This window comes from Pteronotus mesoamericanus, unplaced genomic scaffold (assembly GCF_021234165.1).
Source record: "Pteronotus mesoamericanus isolate MK-2021 breed Mesoamerican mustached bat unplaced genomic scaffold, CSHL_Meso_final contig_90, whole genome shotgun sequence".
NCBI classification, from domain to species: domain Eukaryota; kingdom Metazoa; phylum Chordata; class Mammalia; order Chiroptera; family Mormoopidae; genus Pteronotus; species Pteronotus mesoamericanus.
The window spans coordinates 45043868-45057155 of NW_026555277.1; the positions used below are offsets into that span (position 1 = coordinate 45043868).

Here is a 13288-nt window from a genome sequence, read left to right on the forward strand (position 1 = left end):
GAGGTGCAGGGAAAACAATAAATACATTTCCAGTCCTTTCTGCGGCCTAAACCAAGCATGGATGAGCAAAGAGAAACTTGCACAAACTGGCAGCACGCAGCCGCAGAACGGAGAAGGCATGTCCTCTCTGAGCTGCCGTAGGAGCTGGGTGGCTGAGCTTCGGCCGTCTCCCCGCCCCCTTCCACGTCAGCCGAGGACTCTGCGGAGCCGCCGCTATTGCTGGGGGTTGGAGCAGGAGTAGACGGTCCAGCGGTTGCCCCAGCTGCGGCCCCTCGAAGCCAGGTAGCGGGCCGCGAGCCCCCAATTCCAGGGGCGTGGTGGGCTGGGCAGAGTCGGAGGAACTGGCTCTTTAGCGGGAAGATGCGGCGTGGGGAAGACTAGGCCGCTCGCGTCCAGGCCTGGAGAAGTGGAGCCAGGGGTATGGGAAGCTTTGGGCGGGACGCCCCGTCCCGGCCTGCGTACTGGCCAGGGGTCTACTCATTCCTAGGCCCCCCGGGCTTGGCACTCGAGGCTGGGGCTTCCTTTGCAGGAAGAAAGGGACAGGGAAAGGGCATGGGCGGGGGGAGGTGCAGCGCACGTATAGAGGGATCCACCACGTATGCAGATTCGGGTCCCACTGTTAAACGCGACAAAACACTTAAAGTCTTTAGGAGAGTAATTGCGCACAGGGTCTCTTAACTCTGAGCAGTTCAGATTGTATGCTGTGTTAAATCACTTCTGTAACATAGCGGGGCGGGGCCCGGGCACTGTCACTGTAATGGTGGCCTTAACTCTGCAGTACAGCATTCGAAACCCTGGGCGGGCGTATGGAGTGGAAAATAATATACCTTAGGTCGAAAATGACAAGTGCTATATATATATAAAAATAGAGAATATATATATGGCTCTATTTCTATGGGACAAAGTATAGATTGACCCAACCCTTCTAATACTTCAAAACTCATAAGCTAAGCTGAATGAACTTTAGACGGTAAAGATCAAAGTAGTTACGGTTGCGGTTTTTTCTTTTTTAAAGTGGGTTTCCTTATAATGATATCCTTGTATTTATTTTTCTAGATTTTCTGGCATCTGTTATACTTAAATCTTGTATCAAGGGCTGATTACCACCAGGAAACATGACGGCAGCTGAGAACGTGTGTTATACGTTAATTAACGTGCCAATGGATTCAGAACCACCATCCGAAATTAGCTTAAAAAATGATCTAGGTAAACTTTGATAATATTTTGAAAATGATATGAAAATAAAAATCTCATTTGCATTTCAAGTTCCTTTATAATTAGAAATGCTTAATTTTTGTCAATTTTTTTCTAGGATCTCTTCAGTAGACCTTTAGTCTTATTAAAAATGAAAACTTGTTACCTTTAGACTTTCAGTATTGGTTTTTGGAAATAAAACATCTCAGTTCAGCTTAGTAAAGCTGAAGATATATAATAATTTAGTTGTTAGATAGTCATAAAAATAACAATGGCTTGTGTAGTTTAATATATTATGCTTAAATGTAGCTGATAATTTTTTGTAGGTAACAGGGTGAGAGAATGTATATTTGAATGTCTTAGTTCATTTGTGCATTTAACATCATATTACTTAGCTTGTACAATCAAAAGAACTTTGTTCTTTGGTTTAGCCACCTGTTGAACAAATGAATCAATGCTGTAATACACATTTGCTAGAAAAGTTTAAGCTTTCATTTTTTAATCACTTATGCAAAGCAGAAACATATATTTCTGAATTTTAAAAGTGTATGCTGTGTCTCCTTTTCATAATTCTGTCAAAAATAAACTTTAAGTAATACACATTCCAAAATGATTCTTGTCTAATTGAACTACTAAAAATAAATTTAACTTAAACTGATAACTACTATTTAAATAGAGTAGAATGAAAATTACGCTTCTGATCTTTAAAGTGTCTTTTAGAAGATAGTCACAGTTTGAAAGGAGACAATATTTTACTTAAGTATTCCTACCTCTGAATGAGAAACTCCCCCTGCCCATTTTATAGCATTTTAACTGATACCCTTAAATACAAAAGCCATATATATTATGAATATATATATTCATATTCACATAGTAGAATGGAATGCAAAATAATGAATGAACTTGTGGTTTTATATATAGACCCCAAAAATACTTAAGGTTATATCTGGGAAGGTAAAGAACAAAATCTGTCCTTAATTGTAAACAACACCTTTTCTTAATTGCAGCTGCCTTGACTACCCTTCCCTAACCAGTAAATAAATATTCTAAAATTTTATATATGTTTTTGACTTTATCTCAAAAGCGTTGAGATTGAGAAAAAGTTTAGAAGTACTTTCCAATTTGAGTAACATACTTTTTTGTTCGGTGAAATACTGAGTTGTTTCACTACATTTTTCTTTAATTACTGGATATGTGCTCTGATGACTATATGTTACCTGGAGTATGAAGTACTCAGTATGTTCTGGTGAATTTCCATAATTTTGGTAGTGCTCATAAAGGAACAGAGTTTTGAAAATTTTGAAGATGTGGATAAAAGTATTCTGACCTCAATTTGAATTGTTGGAATGATGGAAGTTGATGTTGGGGAGGCTTCAAATATAAATTATGCAGTTTGTTACAACTTTGCTATTAAACTTTTAAAACTTAATCTTTAGTTAGAAGTAGTGTTTTATCCTGCTAAACTTTAAGATTTGCTGATTTGTGAAAAGTAGACAAAAACTGGAACAGAAGAAGCCACCAGCATCATAGTGATACAATTTTATGCCGTTTTGACTCTGTCCCTTACAGTAGCAAACAAATGAGAAAAAATATATTTAAAAGAAAAAAATGGAAAGGGCCCTTGCTGGTGTGGTTCAGTGGATTGAACACCGGCCTGCGAAATGAAAGGTTGCTGGTTTGATTTCGCCGTCAGGGTACATACCTGGGTTTTGGGCCAGGTCCCTGGCTGGGGGCATGCAAGAGGCAACCAATGGATGTTTCTCTCACATACCGGTATTTTTCTCCCTCTCTCTCTCCGTCTCTTCTCCTCTCTCTAAAGAAATGTAAATAAATAAAATCTTTTTAAAAAATTGGAAAGGAAGCTTTGGGACAAAGAGGAAAACCTGTATCTGCTCAGTGAATACAACTTTACCACTTAGAACTTTGCCTGTTCTGTCTTTTCTTGGTTATAGCTATCAGCTACTGTTATCTCTTCTGATGCTTTGTTTTGTCATCCTCGCAGACTTAAAAACAGAATTTGCCCAGATTGATACTTCATCCTTTTACATTTATTTCTTGATTTGATACGGTACACACCAATTTTTATTCATATAATGGCAGGAGATACTATATTCTAAAGCAGGAAGAAATGCATGAGAAGTTAATCAGTTCTAAACAAAAATACTGACCCTTGTGAGATAAGTATGGCAGTAACCCTTACTGTGTTTTCAGTTCAAATACCTGAAGATAGGAACTTTTGATTTATCTAGTACAGTTCTTCTGAAGCTTAAGCTTAAATCCTTCCTATAACTCTCCCAACTGATCATTCACAGTCTCTGTCTCTTTGGCAACAGTGAAGAACTCTAATAGCCACTTGACTCTTAAGTATTAGAAATTTGTTTCAGCTCTATTTTTTTCCTCATGGTAACTCTAAGATTATTAAACACTTCTGTCATCCCTCTTTTTCCTTTCTTCTAGATGCTTGTTTATTTTTATGATCAAAACATTTCTGCCTTTGAATTTTGGATCCAAAAGATATACCATAAATTCTTTGTTAGTCATTGATAATGATGTGAAGTTATAGATTGTTTTGCATAAAATACCTCATAGTGTATCTTTTTTTTAGGCTAAGTAACAGTAAACTAATATATTAAATGTGTTATTTTTAATTCTAGACAGTGGCCACTAATCTAGTACTTTTTTTTTTTCCTGATTTCTTAGGTAGTTTCTTAAGAAAGGTTCTAAAGTTTTATAGCCTGTAGGAATATCATGGAATCTTGGAATCAATCTAGTCTTTGGTTCCCAATCTTTTTGAGTTTGAAGATCTTCCTAATGTTGAAAACACGTCTCTGATACCCATCTCCTAATAGTGGTGGTAACTTTAGTTGAGAAAATACAATACATACTGACTAAAAGTTACTTTGAATTCAGATGCACATAATAGCATCTATTTACATTTTGAAAAATGGTTGCAGGTTTGTTTGAGACATATTATTTAGTATACCTATAAATTTATGGTCTCTGCATTAATTCCATTGGTTAGGTACCAGAGATCTAAACCAGTACCTTCATATTATATGTAAATAATCATGAGGTTAACAGGTAAATCACTTGTGTAAAGTGATTTATATAGCTTTTTTGTGGCATGACCATATTGAGAACCCATGTCATTTGGGTTAGTGCCCTTATTACCACTGCTGCTGATAAAGTGACAAAATGTTTTATTTTGTTAATTGCTTTTAAAATTACCTGAGAAATTTTCTTTTGAAATAATTATGTTTTATTTAAAAATTTTTTAATCAGAAAAAGGAGATGTGAAGTCAAAGACTGAAGCTTTGAAGAAAGTCATCATTATGATTCTGAATGGCGAAAAGCTTCCTGGACTTCTGATGACCATCATTCGTTTTGTGCTACCTCTTCAGGATCACACCATCAAAAAATTACTTCTGGTATTTTGGGAAATTGTTCCTAAAACCACACCAGATGGGAGACTTTTACATGAAATGATCCTTGTATGTGATGCATATAGAAAGGTAAACTAAACCATAATTATCTGTGAATATTGCTTTGATTTTAGATAATTGAAAAATTGGTGGAAGGAGCTTTGTTTTACTGGTAGATATTTGGAACTGAATTTGTAAGTTGTTATTGTGAAAAGTTTTATTGTTACTTTTATCAGACATTTTCCATACATTTTTATGTTATTAAAAAATACAGAATCTGACATTGATGTGAAAAATAAAAAACTGCTTTAATCAACAGGAATCTGATGAAAATTATCTGATAGTCTAGGTCTTTCTCTTTAAACCTATGGTGCTTTCTCATTTTTTCATTAGAAAATTTTGCATCTATATTTTTTTTTTATAAAATATTGAAACTTGATGTTTCCTATTTAAATTTTTATATCAGGATCTTCAGCATCCTAACGAATTTATTCGAGGATCTACTCTTCGTTTTCTCTGTAAGTTGAAAGAAGCAGAATTGCTAGAACCTTTAATGCCAGCTATCCGTGCTTGTTTGGAGCATCGTCACAGCTACGTTAGAAGAAATGCTGTTTTGGCCATCTATACTATTTATAGGTAAATAAAGATACTCCTTTGGCCTGATTCTGTGAGGGCTGTTTGTTTAGTATTTTAGATTACAGGTTCCAAAGTAGTCCCTTAAAGATTTAATAGAAAAGGTTGCCATTCTCAACTAATTCTTGTTCTTAAAAAGCTGGAGATTTTGAACTTTAAAAAAAAACTCAAAGAACCAGTTAGATGAAGTTAGAATGCTTGAGTTTTACAGTCACTGGTGTCAGTCCATTTATAAGTAGGATGTAATTTTTATAAACATCTTCGAACTTTAATAGTTGATTGTTAGATAATTTCACAGTTCTCTTACTGTTATATTTTGTTATCTGTTAGGGAAAGTGGTATTGTGGTTAACAATGTAGAGTTCCTTGAAAGCTACCATATATACAGACTACACAAATTTCAGTATTTAAGCTACAGTACATGCACAAAAATTATGCCATTTAGACAGTTTATATGATGATATTAAGGACTTGTTAAGTTTTTGAGGTATGCAAAGGATTTTATGATTAGTATTAAAAAGAAAGAATTCTTAATTTTAGAGAACATACAGATATATTTACAAAAAAATGATAAGTGGTCTGGGATTTGCTTCTGAATAATATGGGAGGAGGGGGAGAGGGAAGGGATATTGGTGAGACAAAAAATGGCTGTGGATTAATAATTCTTGAGTTAAGTAATGGTTTCTAATAAGAAGATGCTCATTATTCTGTTAGAAGTACTTAAAAATTTTCAAAACAAGAAGTCAGTAAGTAAATAAATGTAGTGCATAACTAGTAAAATTCAAGGAATGATTTTTTAAAAAATTTATTTGAGAGAGAGGGAAAAAATCAGTTTGTTATTCCACTTAAATGCATCCATTGGTTGATTCTTGTATGTTCTCTGACTGGGAGTTGAATCCACAGCCTTAATTTATAGGGAGGATCCTCTAACCAACTGAGCTACTCTGCTGGGGCTCTAATGATTATTAAAGAAGGATCTTTCAGTATCTTGAGGATGTCATTATGAGCAAAGTATATGAAAAACAATTATTTGAGATAGGTGATAGCATGTTGAATAAGTTAGCTCTCTCTGCTTTGAACTAGAAAAGTATAATTAGATAACTAAATAGGGGAAGTGTAAGCTTGTGATTCCTACCTACAACTTTCTAACAGATTTAAAGTCTTAAAAAGCAAAACAATTGATACTGCTAAAAAGTTTGATAAAGATTAATTTTGGTAGTATCCAGAGAGTAACTAAAATGAAATAACAAAGTAGGTTTTATTAAACACAAATGTTACTGGTTTTATTTCAGAAATTTTGAACATCTTATACCTGACGCTCCTGAACTGATACATGATTTTCTGGTGAATGAGAAGGATGCAAGTTGCAAAAGAAATGCATTTATGATGCTAATTCATGCAGATCAGGTGAAGTACTTCTTAAAAAACTACTTTTATGACTGTATTTTAAATGATAATTGAAAGTATTACATAGACCTAATGAAGTTTTTAGTCACTAATTTGTTTATGCTATGTGATTTGTATATTTAGAATTTTTTTAGATTTTTGAACTTAATTTGTATAAAAGTTTTCTTAATCCTTCTCTGGAATATCAAATAAACATTGGTGAGGCATTTAGTAACAACCACTGTACAGGTTTTCCAGACTGAAATTATAGTAGAGGGCCATACCCTATGGCCCTCTACTTTGGGATTTTGATGCCTGTTTTTCCTTCTCTTGGTATAGATCTGAAATTGCATAATAAAGAATAAGAGTAGCTTTGTGTAAGGTTCACCCTGACCCATGTCTATGAAAGAGGACGGCCTTCAATATAGATGTGTATTCTTACCTAGGCTCTTCAAATTTCTTAAGTGGATATCAACTTGACATCCAGCTCCGTTGGTGGTTAAAGAATATGGATTTGCTGGTGGTTAGCAGTGACTTTGCACCTCTTGGTGGCATCTAATCTAGGAATTTTTGCTATCCAGTATTTATCAAAATGTGGGGAGTAATATGCGTGATGATTGAAAAATACAGTCTATTCATTCCTCTGAAATCTGGATGCTGCCGTTTTATCTTCATAAACATTATAAGAAAGCTACTTATTAAGGTCACAATGTTTTGGTCTCTTGTAGAGTTGGTTTTAGTGATCTGTGTTTTTGGTGTTAAGTACCTACATGAAGGAACATAATCAGAAATAATAAATAAAATTTGTTGATACTTTTACTGTAGAGATTGTTGAGCCTGTAGTTCTCTTTATTACAGTGTTCAGTGTATGAGAATCTATGAGATTTTCTTCTTGGTCTCAGAAATAGGAAGAACTGTACTCCTAAGCAGCTGGTTTGTTTTGATTGTATAAATACCCTGAATACATGTATTTTTCTCCTTGGTTTAGCTGCTAGAAACTTCAAATCACATATTTGTGACCCATTTCTAGAAGTTATATTTGACATTATGACTTATATTTATGTGTTAGCCTTCATTTTTTCTATCACTTAATTTTTCTTTGCCCTGATGTCTTCATTTGTTTCCTATTTAGTTGTGTATGTTTTATTGTTAAGTTGCATTAAGTGCTTTTATTGAATGAGGTGGAGTTTGATAAATATATTTTTATTTTTTCAGGATCGAGCTTTGGATTACCTAAGTACTTGTATTGATCAAGTTCACACATTTGGAGACATTCTTCAATTGGTTATTGTTGAGCTAATTTATAAGGTAAGACTAATCTATGATGGGGAAAATAAACTTGAACAGTTTAAGATAAGATTAAATAGTTTTTCTGGGAAGATGTTTAATTGCTAGGATAATATGTTTTAATAGGAGAAATATTTTATAGCATGCTCTGTTATAGACTTTCTTTTTCCTTTGGTTTGTTGCATTTTCTAAGTACTTGCTTCCATTCTTTCTAAACCTTTGTAAAGAATTCTATAGAAACTCATGGCTTGACCTGATGCAGCTGCAAAGAAATCGTATGTTGCTCAGGCACAGAGTAGTTTATGACTTAGACTTTGGAATAAAATTCAAGATCTTTTCTTGAGTATATACCAAACTACTTTAGAAATCTAAAAACAAAACAAAAGCCATAAATATGTTTCCCCCATTTGCAAAAGAGAAAAGAGACTTTAAACATGTTAATATGACATTGTAGGCCACTAACAGAAAATCTGAAACTAAATAAGAGATTTGACTTTAAAATGAAGTACTTTATTGACAGTATTTTAATTTTATATATATTTGAAAGAATTGATTGCATCTTAATCAATTAAATATGCATTAACACCCATTTTTGCTATTGGTACCATTGGAGGCTAATGCAAAACACATTTGGAATGACTTTATTAAATAGCATGACATGGACAAAAAAGACTCAGAGCAGACAGTGCTAACTCATTATAGCCATCTCTGCTTCTGCAGGAAAATGGTCCTTTTTAACACAGGGTACTGGTCATACGAAATTGGTGTTTAAGATGAAACCAAAACAATAAATGTATAATTCCTCTTAATTCATATGAATGGTTGAGGTTGCCTCTGTGGTTCTCAGAAATAGGGGTTCTCTGCTTATCCATTGACTAAATTTGTCCAGTAGGAGCTGGGTTATAGTAAGAGGGAATAGTTTTTGAGTCATGCCCAAGTAATAGAGATTTTACAGGATACATTTTAGGAAAATCTAACATAAATACTAATGTCAAAAGAGAAAAAATAAGGGATATTTTCTTCACAGGTAAAGACATTAAGGTGCATTTAGGGCAGGATAGAATGTTTTAGTTGTTTTCTGAATACTGAATATGAATGCAAAACATAAGTAGTAATTTAAAAAGAGGTTATCTTTCTTTCTTTAAAAACTGGTGTTTTCCTTCTATCAGCTTTTGAGATTTATATAATTCACCATATTTCCCTTTTTGACGTGACATCCAGAATAAAAATTTAAGACCAAATGTAATATCCTATCACAGTACCCATAGTAGTATACTTGATAAATGTATTGTTGTCCTTGCTTTTGTGCTTTACATTTTCTTTTTCTATTTCACTTGTGTACAATATGCATCTTATATTATAAGTCATCTGAAGACCTCTTGTGAGAGAGTGAAAATATAAGTAATTATTGAATGAGTAGCTGTAATAGTTATTTGGAGTAAAACCTATTTCTTTCTGAAATTACCAGTGTCGTGTCACAGTGTCTCATCCCAGGTTGGTTGGCATCTTCAGAAGTCCTTATAAAACTATTCTTAGCTTTTGAGCTAAGAAAACTAGCATCCCATAAAGTGACATATATTTTTAAAATTATTTGAAATCAAATGTCCATGAAGTCAGTTGAAACCTAAATGTTTTCTTTTCCAGGTCTGTCATGCTAATCCATCAGAAAGGGCTCGTTTTATTCGCTGCATCTACAACTTACTACAGTCATCTAGCCCTGCTGTAAAATATGAAGCTGCTGGAACTTTAGTGACACTCTCTAGTGCACCTACTGCAATCAAGGTACTGCTTCTTTCTTTTAGTGCCAGTTAGATGATAAATGCTCTCTGTCTTATCACTTACGAGTTATTGACATTGCAGTTTACTATGGCATTACATGGCATTATATGGCATGGAGATGACAGCTACAAATTTCATGAAATTATTGATTCATTATATAGTCTGGCTTTCCTTCTTCCTGCTTTCATACATATACACATGCAGGGAAAGGGAAATAATACCAATATTTCTAGTTTCAGGAGAATGATTCTGGTATTTTAAGATCTCTCCCCAAACTTTACATTAAAAGCTAGATCTAGGAGAATGAATTACGGATTTTTAATGATGAATCCTAAAAAAGGTTCCAGTCAGTATTTTCAATGATGGAATATTATCTGTCTCTTCTTCAGTTTATTGTATCAAGATTATATGAAGAACCCCTACTATATTCAGAGAATGAATTATTCTAGAAAGCCAGATTATATAAGTAGAAGAATTTACTGCTGTACACACCAGTACTTTAAATTTTTAAAAAACTTTTTATATTGAAATAATTTTAAACTCAGAGAAAACTTGCAAAAATAGGACAATGTTTCCATTACCCTTCATCCAGCTTCCCATAAAGTTCATGTCTTGCATAACTATATATAATTGTCAAAACCCAGAAATTGCATTTGGAACAATATTGTTAACTAAACTATAGACTATATTCAAATTTCATCCGTTTCCCCGCTAATGCCCTTCTTCTTTCCTAGGATCCAGTCCAGGTACCCACATGACACTTAATTGTCATTTGTTAGTCTCCTCCAATTAGTGATAGTTCCCCAGCCTTTCCTTGTTTTTCATGATCTTGACACTTTTGAAGAGTTTTGAGTCAGTTTGTAAAATATCTCTCAATCTGTGCTTGTCTGATGGTTTCTCATAATTACATGAGTCTGTGCATTTTGGGGGAAGAATATCACAGAAGTGATGTGCCCTTCTCAATGTAACATAGAAGAGTACACGAAATTGATATATCTTACTTCTTACTGGTGGTGTTAATCTTGATCAGTCAGCTAAGGTGGTGTCTGACAGGTTTCTCCACTGTTGAATTAGGATTTTCCCTTTGTAATCAGTAATATCATGAGAAGATACTTTGAAACTGTGCAAATATTCTATTTCTTCTCAACTTGCACCAACTGATTTTAGCATCCATCAGTAGTTTTTTGCTACAGCATTTATTACTATGGTATTTTAATGGTGATTTTCTATTTTCTTCATTCTACATTTACTAATTGGAGTTCTTTTTCAAGGAAGAGCTGTCCCGTCAGCTTTCCTTTCCTTCCTTTCTTTATATTAGTAAGGATATTTTATTGTATAAAGGATTATAATCCATTATTACTGTCATTTATTTTGTTGATCAGAATGTTGCAAGTCATTGGGAGTTCTTTCAGGTTTGCACCTTTTTCCTTTGCTTTTAATAACTCAGGTTCATCTTAATATTTTTGATTTTTCTGGATGGTAATGCAGAAGTGTTAGACTTTGCACCTAAAGTAAAGGATGCTCAGTGGCTATACATTTTTTTTTTCTTTAATTGTTTATCTGCTTTTTTCTGCCTTGTTCCTTAATACCAATCCTTAATTTTTGTTAATTTTTGTTAATATTCTGCCGGTAGCAGTCCCTTTTCATCTTTTTAGTTCCTGATGCTTCTGATATTTTGCAAACTTGAAAAATAATGTGATTTGTTAGAATTTAGGGAACAGAGAGATATACTCAAAAAAATGCATAAATTTTTAGTGGAAGAGTAGTAAATTATTTTGTCATCTTGGGTGTTTTTTCTTATTGTCATCTCTGTTAAAGATAGATGAATATGTTCTTATATTGTTATGTTGTTTTTTTTTAACATAGGCTGCTGCTCAGTGTTACATTGATTTAATTATTAAGGAGAGTGACAACAACGTAAAGCTCATAGTTCTGGATCGATTGGTAGAATTAAAAGAGCACCCTGCTCATGAACGAGTACTACAGGTAAATGTTATTTGGAAGAGAAGTTCTAAATAAAATCTTTTACACATACTGAAATAATTCCCAAGCCTTGCCATCTTTGTTAGCTTAAATGAGACTGGCCAGTTTAAATTTTGCTCAACTAAGGTGTAATTCTTGAATTACCATTTCTTTTGGGGGTATTGTCTTTGCTATAAAAATATTTCTAACATTATTTAATGTTACATTTTCTGTTGTAGTGCACTTGGTATTATTAGCAACTGAGATACATTTGTTTTGATTTGAATGTAATTTACATTTCCTGGAAAATAATTGTACCAGCTGTTTGAGAATAAAAGATGATTAGATTCTAGAAAATTATCAGCATACCTATTTAATCTGTGAGAATAATGATCATTATAAAAATAAAGACCCAGGACTGCTAAGTTAGAGAAATGTGAATATAGACTGTATATTAGTTAATAGTATTAGTATGAATAATAAGTTCTCTGAATTGGTAATTATGTGGTGGTTATATAAGAACCTTATTCTCCCTTATTCTCTCTCTAGTGTGTATCTCCTTTATTCTTGGGAGATATATACTAGAATGTTTAGGAGTAGGGAGATTATGATAAAGCATTTGTGGCAAAGTATTAACCACTGGTGAATGTAAGTGAAGGCAATACAGGAGTTTATTCCTAGACTTTTTAGCACTTTCTTATCAGTGAATTTTTAAGATTTTATTTTGTTTTTTAGGGAGAGGGGGAGGGAGAAAAAGAGGAAGAGAGACAGCAATGTCTGAGAGCAACATCTGTTGGTTGCCTCTTGCACATGCCCCAGTTGGGGACCAGTCTGCAACACAGGCATGTGCCCTGACTGAATCGAACCAGCAGTCTTCTGCTTTGCAGGACGATGCTTAACCAATTGAGTCATGCCACTCAGGGCTTATCAGTGAAGTTTTTAAAACATACAAAGTTTTAAAGAAGTAAAATCATTTGTAAATTAGTTTTGTGATATTTTAAAATACTCATCTGCCATAAATTTTTTAAGTATGCATCTTTAAAATATTACATTTTCCTGCAAAGCCAAAATAACATTATCACACCTTACAAAATTGGTAATAATTTCTTAATATTACCTAATACCAACTCCAAACTCAGATTTTCCCAGATGTTCTCCCAATGCCCTTTTTGTTTGTTTTGTCCAATTTATGGCCATACCATAACTGGTTGTTGTGTCCCTTTAGTCTTTTATTTGATCAGTTTCCTTTTTTTTTTTTTCCCCATGACACTGACTCGTTGAAGAGACCAGACCAATTGTCCTGTCAGGTGTTCCTCCTCTGGATGTGTCTGGTTACTTTCTGGTGGTGTCATTTAGCTTGTTCCTTAGACATCTGTATTTCCTACAAACTGCAAGTTTGATCTGAAACTTGATAGAACCAGAGTAAACATTTTCAGTTTGAATGCATCATAGGTGATATTGTATACTTCATATTGCATTGCATTGGGAGACCAAAAATATTTGTTTCTTCACCACTAATGATTTTATTATTCATCACAGAATTAAGGTGATCATTAACAGAACCCTCCATTTTTCAGTTAAGATTTTCTTCTTGTAACTAGAAACACTGGTGTTAATTCTGAACTT

The 13288-nt window shown here is 33.8% G+C and overlaps 1 protein-coding gene across 1 annotated transcript in view; it reads left to right on the plus strand.

Moving 5' to 3' along the window:
• The first annotated feature begins 170 nt into the window (after positions 1-170).
• COPB1 (COPI coat complex subunit beta 1) overlaps positions 171-13288 on the plus strand; it is a 34898-nt gene continuing 21780 nt past the window's right edge. The window contains exons 1-8 of the mRNA XM_054586070.1: positions 171-282; positions 1057-1206; positions 4477-4706; positions 5083-5252; positions 6541-6655; positions 7850-7942; positions 9566-9703; positions 11567-11686. Coding sequence (XP_054442045.1) covers positions 1116-1206; positions 4477-4706; positions 5083-5252; positions 6541-6655; positions 7850-7942; positions 9566-9703; positions 11567-11686 — 957 coding nt within the window. The 5' untranslated portion in view covers positions 171-282; positions 1057-1115. The remainder of the gene's footprint in view (positions 283-1056; positions 1207-4476; positions 4707-5082; positions 5253-6540; positions 6656-7849; positions 7943-9565; positions 9704-11566; positions 11687-13288) is intronic.